This window comes from Trypanosoma melophagium (genome assembly GCF_022059095.1).
Source record: "Trypanosoma melophagium isolate St. Kilda chromosome Unknown ctg7segment0, whole genome shotgun sequence".
NCBI classification, from domain to species: Eukaryota; Euglenozoa; class Kinetoplastea; order Trypanosomatida; family Trypanosomatidae; genus Trypanosoma; species Trypanosoma melophagium.
In genome coordinates, this window is record NW_027125190.1 from 189,343 (window position 1) to 203,515 (window position 14,173).

The 14,173-nt window shown below is 39.0% G+C and overlaps 6 protein-coding genes across 7 annotated transcripts; all 6 read right to left on the reverse strand.

Annotated features, from left to right (window-relative positions):
* Window positions 1-289: 289 nt before the first annotated feature.
* On the reverse strand, window positions 290-1,993 carry LSM04_001620 (uncharacterized protein; the record flags this gene model as incomplete). The annotated part of the gene is made up of 1 exon (XM_067334718.1): window positions 290-1,993. One exon carries the CDS (start codon window positions 1,991-1,993, stop codon window positions 290-292), a length of 1,704 nt encoding a protein of 567 aa, XP_067186548.1.
* Window positions 1,994-2,479: 486 nt separating this feature from the next.
* LSM04_003252 (uncharacterized protein) lies at window positions 2,480-3,145 on the reverse strand (the record flags this gene model as incomplete). Its single annotated transcript, XM_067334730.1, has 1 exon — window positions 2,480-3,145. The coding sequence occupies one exon, from the start codon at window positions 3,143-3,145 to the stop codon at window positions 2,480-2,482; it is 666 nt and encodes a 221-aa protein (XP_067186583.1).
* A 967-nt stretch (window positions 3,146-4,112) lies between these two features.
* Window positions 4,113-6,860, reverse strand: LSM04_006948 (uncharacterized protein; the record flags this gene model as incomplete). The annotated part of the gene is made up of 1 exon (XM_067334741.1): window positions 4,113-6,860. One exon carries the CDS (start codon window positions 6,858-6,860, stop codon window positions 4,113-4,115), a length of 2,748 nt encoding a protein of 915 aa, XP_067186648.1.
* Window positions 6,861-7,451: 591 nt separating this feature from the next.
* LSM04_005809 (zinc finger protein) lies at window positions 7,452-9,830 on the reverse strand (the record flags this gene model as incomplete). The annotated part of the gene is made up of 1 exon (XM_067334753.1): window positions 7,452-9,830. One exon carries the CDS (start codon window positions 9,828-9,830, stop codon window positions 7,452-7,454), a length of 2,379 nt encoding a protein of 792 aa, XP_067186623.1.
* Window positions 9,831-11,086: 1,256 nt separating this feature from the next.
* LSM04_006476 (Guanylate kinase/L-type calcium channel beta subunit) lies at window positions 11,087-11,707 on the reverse strand (the record flags this gene model as incomplete). Its single annotated transcript, XM_067334764.1, has 1 exon — window positions 11,087-11,707. The coding sequence occupies one exon, from the start codon at window positions 11,705-11,707 to the stop codon at window positions 11,087-11,089; it is 621 nt and encodes a 206-aa protein (XP_067186639.1).
* Window positions 11,708-11,994: 287 nt separating this feature from the next.
* Window positions 11,995-13,497, reverse strand: LSM04_007174 (the record flags this gene model as incomplete). Of its 2 annotated transcripts, none has more annotated exons than XM_067334776.1 (1): window positions 11,995-13,497. In XM_067334776.1, the coding sequence occupies one exon, from the start codon at window positions 13,495-13,497 to the stop codon at window positions 11,995-11,997; it is 1,503 nt and encodes a 500-aa protein (XP_067186657.1). The 2 variants fall into 2 exon arrangements, with proteins under 2 accessions (XP_067186657.1, XP_067186656.1); XM_067334775.1 differs by having other exon boundaries at window positions 11,995-13,170.
* Window positions 13,498-14,173: the final 676 nt, after the last annotated feature.

A 14,173-nucleotide genomic window follows, 5' to 3' on the forward strand; every position in this document is an offset into this window, starting at 1 on the left:
AGTAAAAAATCAAGCAAAAGTCGCTCATATATGACTGTACCACATTTTAAAGAGGATATGAAAAAAAACATACATACAGAATCAAGAAAAAAAAACATGTGAAAAAAAGAAAGAAAAAAAAAGAAAAGAATCAGGAATAATGAAGTAAAACCACTCCCAAAACTGCAGACGATATATATATATATATATATATATATATATATATTCCCAAATTACAGATTGATTCTTCTTTTTTATTCTCCTTTTACAATATCTTTATCTGGCCACTTTCAGTTTCTTGGTGGGTTTTCTACATTTGCTGTTGCCGTGGCTTTTGTTGTTCGTCCTTCTTCTCGTTTCCCTGCTGTACGAGATCAATAGAAACCTGTCCAGTCACGGAGTCTCCCTCTTGTTCCTCCATCTCCATCATTTGTGCTTTACGTAGGGCCCGTTTATTTCGAATGCGGTTCATTCGTAAACTACGTTGAAGTGCTAGGAAAAAACCAGTACCAATAATAACTCCAAAAAAAGCAAGTCCAAATCCAATGATTACAGCATTATTTGCTCCAATAGTTTCAACACTTTCTTCTGGATCTTTACGTGGTGGGAATACGTTCATACGAAACGGAGATCTCATGGAATTTTGACCACCCACCATAAGTGTAATGAAATCTTCTGTTCTAGTTATTACTTGAGGAGCAATGTATTCAAAGGTCACCACCGGTGTGTGAAACACGGGATCCACTGGTATGTATGTTATATTTTCAATAGTTGCTTCAAGAGTACTGTCAAGATGAAAGTACCGTACATCACCTGTCACACCATTATGAAGATCAATGTAACACAATGTTCGATTACCAGCATTTATCATAGACACTCTACACCCACGTAAGGAAACATAGGCAGCATTTGGCATAACACCTGAGACAAAAGTGAATGGTGATCCCTGTACGGCTTGACGTTTTGTTTCTCCACCTCCTGCAGCACCTAACACAGTGTAGAGATGTAAATGTTGTAAATTAATCGCATTATTATTTTTTAGTCTCCAAGAAATAACTGCAGTGTCTGTTTTATCCAAATGTTGAAAGTTAATATCAAAATTGTCTGTATTTACCTTCCATATGTAATTTCCATTAACTCCTTCTTGAATTACTTCCATCTGTAGTTGAAAATGATCTGGGTTTAGTAGAACTGGACCCACAGCATCTGCAGCACGTAGTGTACAGGCAATTGGTATAGTGTCATTGTTACACGTTAATATAGAGGAATTTGCAACTGGATATAACTTTGGAAAACGCAAAGGAAATTTTACAGAATAAGTATTACTCACATCACCACTGAGAGTCACATAAAGAGAAAATGCTGTACCCGCCACCCCAGGTGAAATAGGTGCTGTAAAATTAAAAACGAGTTCACGTTTACCAGAAATAAAACGAAACGATCCTAATTGTTGTTCTTCAAAAAGAGTAATATCACTTTCATGTACAACCGCAAAACGATTATCAGCATCATACAATGTCGCTGCACATGTTGTAGTTTCACGAAGTGCCAAACCTTCAGCAGATACATCGCATATAATTGGACCCATACGTACTGCTGGCCACGACATAACAGACAAAACCAATCCACTATTTCGAATAGGTAAACTTTTTGAGCCTGATTTATACAAAACATTTAACGTAATAACAGTTCCCTCTGATGCAGATATTTCAAATAACACCGTTGTAACATCATCACCACGCCGCAGTGAACTCACTTCAAGTGCGGCCTTTTCCACAGAACTGTATGGGGCTACAGAGAAGTCTGAGACATCAAATGCCATAGTGGGTTCTTGCTGTGTATCCCGCACATTAATAACACATTCAGATTTCTGATGGGGTTCAATGGTTGTGGGAGTACAGCGGAGTTCAGACTCCGCTGAGGCCCGCGCCTCTGCAATATCAAACGTAAAAGTGGAAAGAACTAAAACAATAACGTAGAGTAGCGGCATAGTAGGCGGAAGTGAGCGAGTCATTGTGGTGGAATATAAAAATAAGAGAGAGAGAATATATATATATATATATATATATATTTCTACTTGGGGTTTTTGATACTTATTTTGTTTTCCTATCGAGACGCCGCATGAAGATTAACAGAACTGAAAAAAAAAGAGGGGGAAAAACGAAAGAATAGAAAAGTACTAAAAAAGAATACAAATAAATAGATGCAAAAAGTCAGAGTGAGTGGGAGAGAGAGAGAGAGATGTAGAAATAAAAGAAAAAAGAAATAAAATAATTTGCCATATTATCTTGTAATAGGAGATCCAATGCAAATGGAAGCCTCTTTTTCTCCCCATCCATTCTGCAAACCACATCACCATACAAAAGCAACAACAACAATAAGAACAAATACCAAGATTAGTCACAACTATTTATTTTAATTTGTTCTCATCCTTCACCTTTCTTGTTCCCCACATCCCCTCTGACATCAGACGTGAAATCAAATCTCTGTAAATTACAGCTCACCGATGTCGCAATGCATTAAACCGTTCACGCAATTCCTTCTCTTCGTGATCCTCCACTTCGGCGTACCGAATATCCATCATAGCCTCCTCCTTTGCCATTTCCATCACTCGTGCCACTTCATCCTCCTCTCCATCAACTGCCTGCTGTTGTTGTTGTTTTCTCTTCTGTACACCACCAAGAAAATCCACCGGTCGCGGAACATGGGCGAAACCAATAGAAGAAATACCAGAACTCTTACATATTATTTGTGGTCCACTACTCGTCAAGACAACCCCTCCGGATGCATTACTAGTAGGAACAGAAGCTGTGGTATTATGTGTAGTCGCCTTTAAAGCACCGCTGTCTGGAGAGGGATCGTGTTCATTCAGACGTGCATTTAAACAATCCACACGTTCACGGTGTTCCTTCTCACGTAATTCCTTTTTCAGTTTTTCAATCATTTCTAATGCTGAGGCATGCGCTGCGGTAGTAAATTCTAGTTTACTTCGAAGTCGCGTGATAACTTCCTGTTGGGAATCGTTTGTTTGTTTCACGCGTGACAGTTCCTGTAGATTCTGGCGAAGTTCAACACATTCGGCACTTCGTAATTTTAATTCCCGTTCTAGAACTGATAATTTCGTGCGGAGAGCCTTATTTTCCTCCTCCAAGGCACCTGAGGCCATTGATCTAATTCTTTCCTTCGTCAATAGAAAAAGTAAAACATAACAAATAAATATAAAAGTAAAAAGAAAAAAAGAGCGAAGAAAAAAAGAAATGTTAACATAACAACAAAGAAAAATTATGGAAGACATGATCTTAGAAAGTAATAAAGGCATAGAAAAAAAAAAAAACGATAGAAAGTAGGAGGGGTATTACAATAAATAAATAAATAAATAATAAAACATATGAGGTGTTTCTTTTAAATTGTTATTTTTCATTCTGTTTCACAATTCCCATCTACTGTTTCTTTTTTTTAATTTTTTCTGGTGATGCAGCACCACTTGTTGCTTCAGTGCATCGCAAATATTCCCTCCATTCTTTCTTTCTTTTTATCCCAACTTCCTTTTTATTTTTTCTTTCACCGAAAATTGCTATTACTCTACTGTGCGTGTGGCGTTATCTTTTCTCTTTTCCCCCATTACGTTATTTTCTCATTTCTGTCGAGGCTTTCGTGCTGCAGTAGTATAAAAAAACTTAGTGAGTACTGGCACTAGTAGCAACATACACAGAAAAAAGTTATTCTTAACAACATAAAATTATAGAAATAACAGCGCGTACACAAATTTAAAAATTTTAGTGCTTTACGAGCCTTTTTTCTTCTTCCCTTCCAAACTGCAAGAAGCATACATGTTCGTATATGCAGAGAAATAAAGAGAAAAGGCCACCTTTTCTTTTTTAATCACTGCATATTTTGTGTACGTCTGTGCAAGAAAGAGAAGCAAAAGGAAGAGAATCCATGTGCAATAAGAACACATGTATTATAGTTAGCGACACTTTTTTTTTGTTCTTTTACTTTCGCCTCGATGAGAACATATTGAAAGAAGAAGGGGCATAAACATAATAACAAAAGAGAGAGAAAAAAAAAAAATGGAATAAAAAACAAAACAAAGCAAAACAACAACGACACTCTACCAGCCCCAATCAAAAGGCTTATTTAGGAGGGTTTTCACTTTCTTCTCTCTCTGAAAGGGAATGTATACGCCTGCGTCTGTATGCTGAAGCAAGAATGCCATTCACTCTCTCTGATTCATTCGTTGTTGGAATCGTGTTTGCGGAACTGTTGTTGCCTTGCACTGTGGTACTTAATTCAACCCGCTGTTGTGCACACTCTTCTGTAGATGAACGCGTTGTCCCTGTTGTGTGCTCGGCGGTACTCCTCACATGACTGCTACCACCACCACTATTACTATTATTACTACTAATACTACTAGTGTTGGTACTAATGCTACAGGCGGCTCGAGCAAGTATCTCATTATTATCATTATTACCACCACCACCACCACCAGCAGCAGCAGCAGCAGCAGCAGTGAGAGATGGAGATACCGTTTTTTTTGCTAATGGGCGATCTCCAAACTCCACCTCACTCTTACGTTCACTACCAGAAACAACAGGTGGATAGTCAACTCTGAGAGGTTGTCGATCTAGCCGGAGACTTTCCTCTCTTTGTTGAAAAGTTCTTCTAGTTTGAATACTTTCTCTTTCTCGTTCTCTCTCTCTTTCCCTTTCTCCATCTTCTTCTTGAGAATCGTGATGTGTAGCTGTTCCAGAGGAATTTGATGGATTATTAACTGTCTGAGCCAGTCTTTGTTCCTCTGCCTGATGTAAAAGGGTAGTGAGTTGACCACATCGAGCTTCTAACTGTTCTCTAACCAAACGTGCCCGTAAATGATCTTGTATAAGTGCAATTTGTTGTCGTTGTGATTCAATAGTTCGACTTTGCTCAGTTAATAAAAGTTGCTCAACTTGTATTTGATGTTGCTGGGTAACGACTTGACTTTTGTGATTTCGTACCAATTCTTCCTGATGTTTTATTTGTCTATCTTGCATTTCTAGTTGTACTCTTTGAGCTTCAATAATTTGCTGCATAGTTCGAAGTTTTTCTTCACAAGTTAATATACGTTCTTTTTGACTTTTTAAAAGTGCTGATTGAACATCAATCTGTTCTTTATGCTTGCAAAGAAGATTGTTATAAAGTTCAGACTGTGTACGAAGTGCTCTAAGGCGACCGTGGAGGCTCTCAAGCTCTTCTGATTCTGGAAACAATTCACGAAAAGTTTTAAGTTCTTTAGCCTGCTGGTATCGTTTCTGGAAATCACGTAGACCCCATTCACACTGCCGTATCCGTTTTAATTCCAATCCCACAAATATTTCAGGAAACTCTATTGTACTGCTTAGTTCCATTTGTTGTTGTGGTTGACTGTTATCATCACTGCGACTCTCATCTTCTTTCCGTTCCCTCTTCTGATGTGGTTCCTGCGCCTCCTCCACACTCTTCCCATCCAATGGCACTCCCTCACCAACCTCTCCCCTCATCACTGCACTGTTATTGTTGTTGGCGTTGGTGTTATTATTATTATTATTATTATTATTATTATTATTATTATTGCTATTGGGGTTACCACTGTTGGTATTATTATTATTATTATTATTATTATTATTATTATTATTATTATTATTATTATTATTATTATTATTGCTATTGGGGTTACCACTGTTGGTATTATTATTATTATTATTATTATTATTATTATTATTATTATTATTATTATTATTATTACTAGTAGTAGTAGTAGTAGTAGTAGTAGTAGTAGTATTAGCAATATTGTGTGTAGGGGTCCTCCGTACGAAAAGATAGGCGAGTCCGAGATGACAATCGGGGCACTCCAATCGTCCATGGCACTCGTATGCCTCAAACCACGGACAGCGGGCTGTTTTTGTGCGACGCCGTACTTTAATAAACGCCTCCTCCACCACAAAATTACCGGGATGTGAGGACCAACGTGTGGGCGGCGGTGGACGGCGAACGGCATCCACAATAGCCGGCGGCATCTGCGCTAATGATGCCTCACTCCTGCTCATAATACCCGTCGTTGTTGTATTATTTGTAGTAGTTGTGGTAGTAGTTGTTGGTGTGTTGTTACTCCCAAGATCACGCCTACCACCACCACTATTATTATTATTATTATTATTATTATTATTATTATTATTATTATTATTATTAGTACTAGTGGTATCATCACCACTTGTAGCTGCAGTAGCACTGTTCTCACCACCAACACTATTTCGCTTTTCTGTTATTTGCAGAGATGTGGCACTATTAGCAACACGGTCTTTAGTACACCGTACGAGTCCACCCATTAAAACATCTTCGTTTACACAAATTAAATCTACACGAGTTTCCTGAACACGCCCGAAGCTTGGAAATGATTGTGTAGGGGATCTACTAGCATCATCATTTGAAGATGTCTGTCCTGTTGTGGATTCCACTCTCTCATTCGCTTCTTCAGTCGCCTCAGAAATCCCATAAGCACTGCTGTGAAGAGATGCATTTAACGGATCATTCGGACCCCGTCGTTCCTCCGTCGATGCATGCGTACTCTCTGCACTATCCAATTGCTCCTGAAAACGATGAGATTCCATAACGGCCTTTAATGCCAATTTGCGTGCCTCTGGTGGCATTGGTAATTCCAGTATTTTATCAGACACCACAATACTCTCCTCTGCGACCTCTGTTCCACTGTAGCAAGGCACAGAGGTATCCAGATTAAGCATATCTTCTAGATCATACACAAACGCGTTCTCTGTCGTTCCACAAGCGACTGTGGTCATGAGAAGATCTTCGCTTGTGCAAATCGGGTGTTCACATCTGGAACAGACGAAGCATAGGGTCCGTGACATTTCAGCAGAGACAAAATAATAATAATGCTAATAATATATTTTACCTATATATATATATATATATTCCTTGTAAGTAAGCAAACTAAAAAAAAAGAAAGAAAGTTCACGAACCACAAACCCCTGAGATCAAATCAGAATTCTTCTGCAACTATACGGTTCTAGTGGGATCTTTTTTTTGACTTGGTGCGAGTGCAGGTGAATTGCTTTGCTTCCTGTACCTTCTATTTCTCGTCGATTATCTGTCTTTTCTCGTACAGTAGCTGCTCTAAAGAATGATAGTACTGAAAACAGTGAAAGGACAATAACCACAAACGGTACGAAAGAGACCACACCAGAAAAAAAGAGTAAAATAACAGCAAAGAAGGAGAAAAAAAGAAAAAAAAAATGACACTCCAAGTAAGATCAACGAAAAAGCAAAAAAAGTTTAAACGACAAATACAATTCTGAGGAGGTGAGTACAGATTACAACCTCATTCTCCTCAATTTATTCTTTCTGATTTTTTTTTTCTTCTTCAGGCCCAAGCCATGCGTAAATGCATACAAACAAGAAAAAAAAATAATAGTAATGCATATACACATTTTAAGGGTGCGTTACCTCACCTTTCTTGGTCTTCCTCGAGTCTTTCGCTCTTTCTCTGAACGATTCATACGAATTTCATCATCCGTGTCACTGCAATTTGTTCCATCTCCACGCATGACACACTGCCACTCCTCTGTACCCTCTGGTATCTTTTTTGGAACAATGCGCCACTTGTTACACACATCACAACATACCCAATGAATGATTTCTACATCATCCTCTTGCAGTTGTTTTTTCGCTTCTTTCTTGACTTTCTTTTTCTTCTCATTGGTGTTATTGTAGTCCTTGTCTAAAGGAACAGAACCCCTTGGGGAATTCTGGCTGACACTCTCATGATTCGAATTATAATAATCATCTAACAGGGTTTGTTTTTTGCGTTTTCGGTCGACTATACCTCTTGAAGAGCCAGTATGATGTTCTTCACGAATTGACGACATTTTTTCCAATCCCATTTCAGCTGGAGGCGCTACCGTGATGGATGGCCGTTTCATTTTCTCTTCTTTATCCATTAAATTTCTCATCTGTTTGTTATTACCGTTGGAAGTGACATCTCCGACTCCGGTTGACTTCAATATGGTTTCCGTGCTAACTGTCTTGTTAAAATGTTTTTCTTCTTTTACCCCTTGTTGGTGTTGCGTTAATAACAGTGGCGATATTTCCTTATGATGGTCAACCCCATCCAATGACTCCGTTGAAGGATTCACTACAAGAGAAATGCGATGTGAATTGACATCTTCGCGTAACTCCCACTTGGCATGACGCGGTGGACATCCCAAACGTCTCGTAGGACGCGGAGATTCTGTCTGAAATGCCTCAGATGTTTGTTTTTTCCCTCCCTTTGAGTTTCTATAGTGTTCTTCTTTCTGCAAATGTTGTTGTTGTTGTTCGTTCTCTCTTTCTTCTTTTTCTTCTGCTTCTGCTACTTCTTGTTCTTCTTGTTTTTCTTCTTGCTTTATTGGAGTATGAGTGGGAGTACTACTACTCCCACCACCCTTATTGTGTTGAACTCCACCCTGTATACTCCCACCACTATTTCGTTTAGGGGAATTAGAGTCGGTACGACTTCCCCCCTCGGCAATAAGGAGAGAACTCCGCACCACCTCCTCTCGCTTTGCCCGCACCTCCTGTGGTATTATCATCAGATTCTTCACAAATGCCCCAAGGGCTCTCTTACGTAGTGCCGTTGTTAACTGGCGAAGAAGAGGAAGTGTGGACTCCAGTGAAAAACTACCGCGTCGACTCTGACGTTTTCCTATCGTAGCAACTTTAGATGCTCGTCGTCCGGTAGTAGCGGCCGTTAAAGCAACAGAGGCCTCCGTTTCAACAGAATCACGTAATGCCAAATCACCTAAGCTATTATTTTCCATCTTATCATCCATAGATGACCGTGCTGAATCACCACAAAAGACAGAACTTAATCCTTCATTCTCTGGTACAGCACAAGAAGTAATATTTAGCGCCAATTCACAAACAAAAGGTGCACCACCCGGAAATGGTTGATGTACTCGACGAAGCTTTCCACATCGGTCACAACTAATCCAACAAAAGGATGCTAAAACAGCCTCATCTTGATGAATGAGATTATTAACATGTTGAGCTATTCTACCACTATGTGAAGGTTCTGCAACATTATCGTGCCCATCACTGTTTTCATACTTAATATCAATACCATTATGCGGTCTTTTGGCGAGACGCTCACTACGTCTTCCATGGAGTTCTTTTGTCAGTTCCTCATTCAACCGCTCTTGCTGAGAATGCGGTGAACCTCGCTGTCGTATCCCTTTATTACTGCCGCTACTATTATTGTTGCCATTGCTACTAACACCACCGACACTATTCTCTTCGTCGTTCTTAGCGCCAACCATAGCGACATATAACTCACCTAACCATTGTTCTCGCATATCAGCCCAGACATCACACAAATCACAGTAAACCCATTGGCACTTGAAGTTAGCAGGATTTGGTATAAAATATGGAAGCTTTGTCTGTGGTTCATTATGATGTTGTTGCCTTGTTGATTTAAAAGCATCTACAACTTTTTCATAATGCTGTCGCAATCTAGGTGATCTCCACTCATCCTTTGATTCCTCTTTCACATGTTGTGACTCATGTTTTTCCTGTTCCTCATGTTGATGTTGCGTTTTCTCTTCCTTATGTGTTGTTGTTGTTGTTGTTGCAGGTGTTGGACATGTTTGTACAACATCTGGTATACTGTGTGTGACGGGTTGTGCAACCCAGCGATGACAGCGTACACATTGCAGCATAACGCAGCGAGTAACAGTTGGGAAGCGGTGGCGTAATTCCCATAGAGATTTCGGTAGTGGGATGTACCGCGGACTGTTGTTATGTTTCTTATTCTTGTTGTTGTTGTTTTTGTTGTTATGGGCCATCGTGAAATAGTAAGTAATGGGAATGTGAGAAGGACAGCAGAGAACTGAGAGGGGATGCCAATAGAAGCGTAAGAGAAGAAAAATAAGGGTAACACTAGGATAATAAAAGTAGTTCTGTATATCTGTGTATGTATGTATGAGTGGGTGCTTGTGTTTCAGTGTGTGTCTGGCTTATTTTTTCTTTCTCTTTTTTCCTTCAGTTTTGTTCTCCTTATTTCTTGCTTTTTTTTCTCTTCTTTTTGGTTGTTGCTGCGGTCTAAGTGGAGATTTTCTTTACTGTGGATCTCGCGCTTCCCGCTGAAGGAGTACCGCAGTCTCACTCACAACAAAGTGAGCTCCTCCAGCAAAAGAGAGCCTCTATATTACAGCCGTCCACTCAAGTACAGATTGGGTGAGGAAAACATTGATCCCCCGAACACAAATAGATAGAATGAAAAAGCAAAAAAAAAAAAAGAGAATAAAAAGAAAGAGGTAAGAATGGGGGAGGACAGAGAATAGTGTTGATACCAACAGTTGAAATAAATGAAGAAGATAAAAAAAAATAATAAAGGGTTTTGAAAAAAGAGAACTCCGCTTTATTTCAAATAAACACATGTGTGAACATCTACCCCTCCATAGAACTGGAGAAATACAAAGAGCACATATATTGACACACAAACATCTCAACGTATATATACGAACATATATATAGATATAGAAAAAACAAATGGTGTCATTTAGTTTCTCTACAACAATGTTGTATATCAGTCGAAAGAGAGAGAGAAAGGGAAGAATAAAACCTCAAATGGACTTGGATAGAATACTAAAACCATCTTACTAACCATTTCGATTTCAATAACTTATTTTCTCTCGTGCCCAAGAATGAAAATATATATTCGGCCCATACATAAGGGAACCCAACTCCCTTCTAAAGACCGAAACAGTAAGAGGCATTATTCTGAAAATTGTCTTAATGATGAAATCAAAGAGAACTCAGCAGTTACAACGAAAAACAGATGAAAAACAAGCAGTGGAACGTCATTCATGAAATAAAAGTATACCCCCAAAAAGAAGAATCTGTCCTTTCCACATTACAGAGAAAAAAAATACAAACATTGCTATCTTTCTCAACTTGTTTCGTCTTCATATTAATTTCATACGTCCATTCTTATTTTCTTTTGCTTTAATCTTTGCTTTATTGATTTATTTTTATTTTTTTCTTCTCTTTTTCCTTTAAAGGAAAAAAACAAATGTCATGTGTGCTGACGCAATGCCATTCAGTCTGTCAGCTTATCCATGTTGCGTGTTTCAAACTCCTCGTTAAGGACTCTCACAAGATCGGCATATGTCGTTTCAAGATCATCGTTCACAAAAGTACGTGAAAAGAAATCAGGATATTCTTCTAAAAATCGCAGTTCTGCTTCAGCGGTACGCAGACGACATTGTAAGACTTCCTCATTATCTGCACCACGCTTTTGAATACGTCCACGCAGGTGTTCCATTGAAGGTGCCGTAATAAATAAGTAAAGTACATTTAACATTTCTCCCTTTTCACGAATTTTTTGTGCACCATTTACATCAACTTCAATAATACATACTTTTCCCGTTTCACGTACGGCCTTAACGGAATTTAACGTGGTGCCATAGAGATTTCCGTGTACTTCACATACTTCGATAAAGGCGTTACTTTTCTGCAGTTCCTCCACAGTGGGGCGATCGACAAAAAAGTATTCCCGTCCATGTTGTTCGCCCTCACGTGGGGCCCGAGTGGTGTGGGAGACGGAGTAGCCAAAGCGATCGGGGAACGTCTTCATCAAGCGTCCAAGGAGTGTTCCTTTCCCCACACCAGAGGGTCCACAAACGGCAATAGCATCTAGTGGGAGTGCCTTGCTAGCCATCTATTTTATTTCAAATGCAAATACCTCGAAAACAAAAGAAAAAAAAAGTAAAAAAGAAAAAAAAAAGTAAAAAAGAGACTGGCTTTATGGCCCCTATCGTGGGTGTTTCTTTTTTTTCTCGTTTGGGTTTTCTGAAAAAAGGAAGGGAGAGAAGAAAAAAAAATATTTAATATAATACAATCTATTATATTATAACAATATTATATATATATAGTTCTCCACTGATATTCACACAGAGGGGGATCTTCTCACTTTCCCTTTCTTCTCATTGCACATCTCCACTTCTCTCATTTCCTCTCTTGTTTTTCCAACAATGCACAAGTATCCCGCATACGTTGAATGATACCTCGAAGTTCCTCTGCATTAGCCTCGGCAGAGCTAATTCGCTGTTCAATTCCCTCTCGCAACTCATCCTGTTCTTTTTTCAAAGCCGCCAAAACAGCCCGCATCGCGTCAACAGATCCAATTTGTCGCTTTGGTTCGTGGGCGTGCATAATGGCTTCAAACGGGAAACACCACGGAGGGAGTGTTGACATCTCATGAGCCTTTACATAAATCACATCACCACCATCACTATCATGATGATGATCATCCTCATCACTGTTATTATTATTATTATTATTATTATTATTATTATTATTATTATTATTGTTTGAGATTTCATTACTGCGTCGACGCTTTTCACCAGTACGATGATGGTTATCACGACTTTCTTCTTTTTCTTCTTCTATGTGTATCGGTGGAGGAGCTGCTTTCTGTCCTGGTAATAAACAAAAAGACGGCGGTTTCTCTAACATAGGCTGTGAAACAGAGCGTAGAGTTTCCAAGTATCGTACAACTTTTAGTGTTGGGTGAAAAATACGTATAGCATCCCGCCGTTCAGAAACTATTGGAATATCTCCAAGATCTACCAGGTTAACACATATACCTGATTCAACACTAACAACACCCTCCTCTCCATTATCATCCTTGTCAAGCATAGAAGTTTCATCATTCTGTGATGTACTACTACTACTACGTCGTCGTCGTCCTTGTCGTTGCCGTAAACGAGCCTTCTCAGCTTTCTTTAATGCATCTGGAGATGGTAATATAACAGTTGGTGGAGGTTTTGTTTGCCCAAATGTTGAGCTTAACAACTGTGGGGGAAAGTCTGCTCGTGTTTGCAGGAGTACCATATGTGCTACTGTGAAGGGGGCGATACCAAGCCATGGACGAAAGTGTACTTCCATCTCCACCATATGTTCTGCCCATGTATCATCTACAACAAAGAAAGGTGGACGCGTTAATTCACGACGAGGTTCAGGAAAACTATTGGGAAGTTTAAACACCACACGTTCTACAAATGCATAGAGTGGAGATGCACTTAGTGCTATATCATTTTCTTCACTTGTACTAGTTGAAGTAGAAATAGTAGAAGCCGTCTCATAACATGCACGACGATAAGCCAAATCCTGTGCAGCCATTGCCCCATCTCGCAAATAACAATATCGTATATGTGTACAACGACTAATACCCGCATTATAATCATGCTGCTGCTGTGATTCCTCCGCATTACCACTTTCATGTGCTGCTGCTTGAGGATGACTTTCTTTTCTTCGTCTTTGCTGTTTCTTCTCTTTTGCCCCACGTGTGTTTGCTGCTGCAGAAGTCGAGAGGGATGTGGATGAAGAAGATGGACGACAGAGGGATAGTGGGAGTGCCACACTTCCAATGCAGAAAGGGATGAGAACAGCACCGGTGTACGCCACAGGATCGCGTGCTTCTACTGGTATTTTCTCACTTCCACGCATCTCACGTTAAACTAATTCTCGTTCTTTCGTTTTCTTTAATTAATTTATTTTATTTATCTAGTATATTCCATCTATATATATACACTGCCTCTCCTCAATCCAGAGAAGGTGAATTCCCCTCTACTGAACACACGTAAGGGAATTCAATAATTGATGGATTGAATGAATGAATGGGGCGATGAGGGAAACTTCCTCCTCTTCTTCACACTAATAGTACATATATCGCCCAGTAAAGGGAAGAGACAAATGAGAAGAACAAGAAGCGGAAAATAAACACAAGGAAATTAGAGAAAACGAAAAAAAAATATTTCCGAAAAACAAAAAAAAAGTGTGGTAATTTCATTAATAGTAAACAAAAAAAAAGAATCACTAAAAAAAAAAAACTTGCGTGTGGCGATTAAGAAGAAAATTTTTAAACGCCAATAAAAACAAGAATAACAGCAACAAAATGGAATACAGTGTCCCTTGAGAAGGAAGCAAAGCACGAAAAAAAAAAAACAGTAGTTGCACAATACAAGCAAAAAAAAAAAAAAAAAGATACTACGCACTAAAAAAAAACAACAACAACAAATAGCTTTTTTTCTTCTTCTCATAATCCTTCAACTCAATAATATTATCAATTGCCTCCTTCTTTCCCATTACAAATAATAAAAAAGAATGGAAACCTTCCATGAGT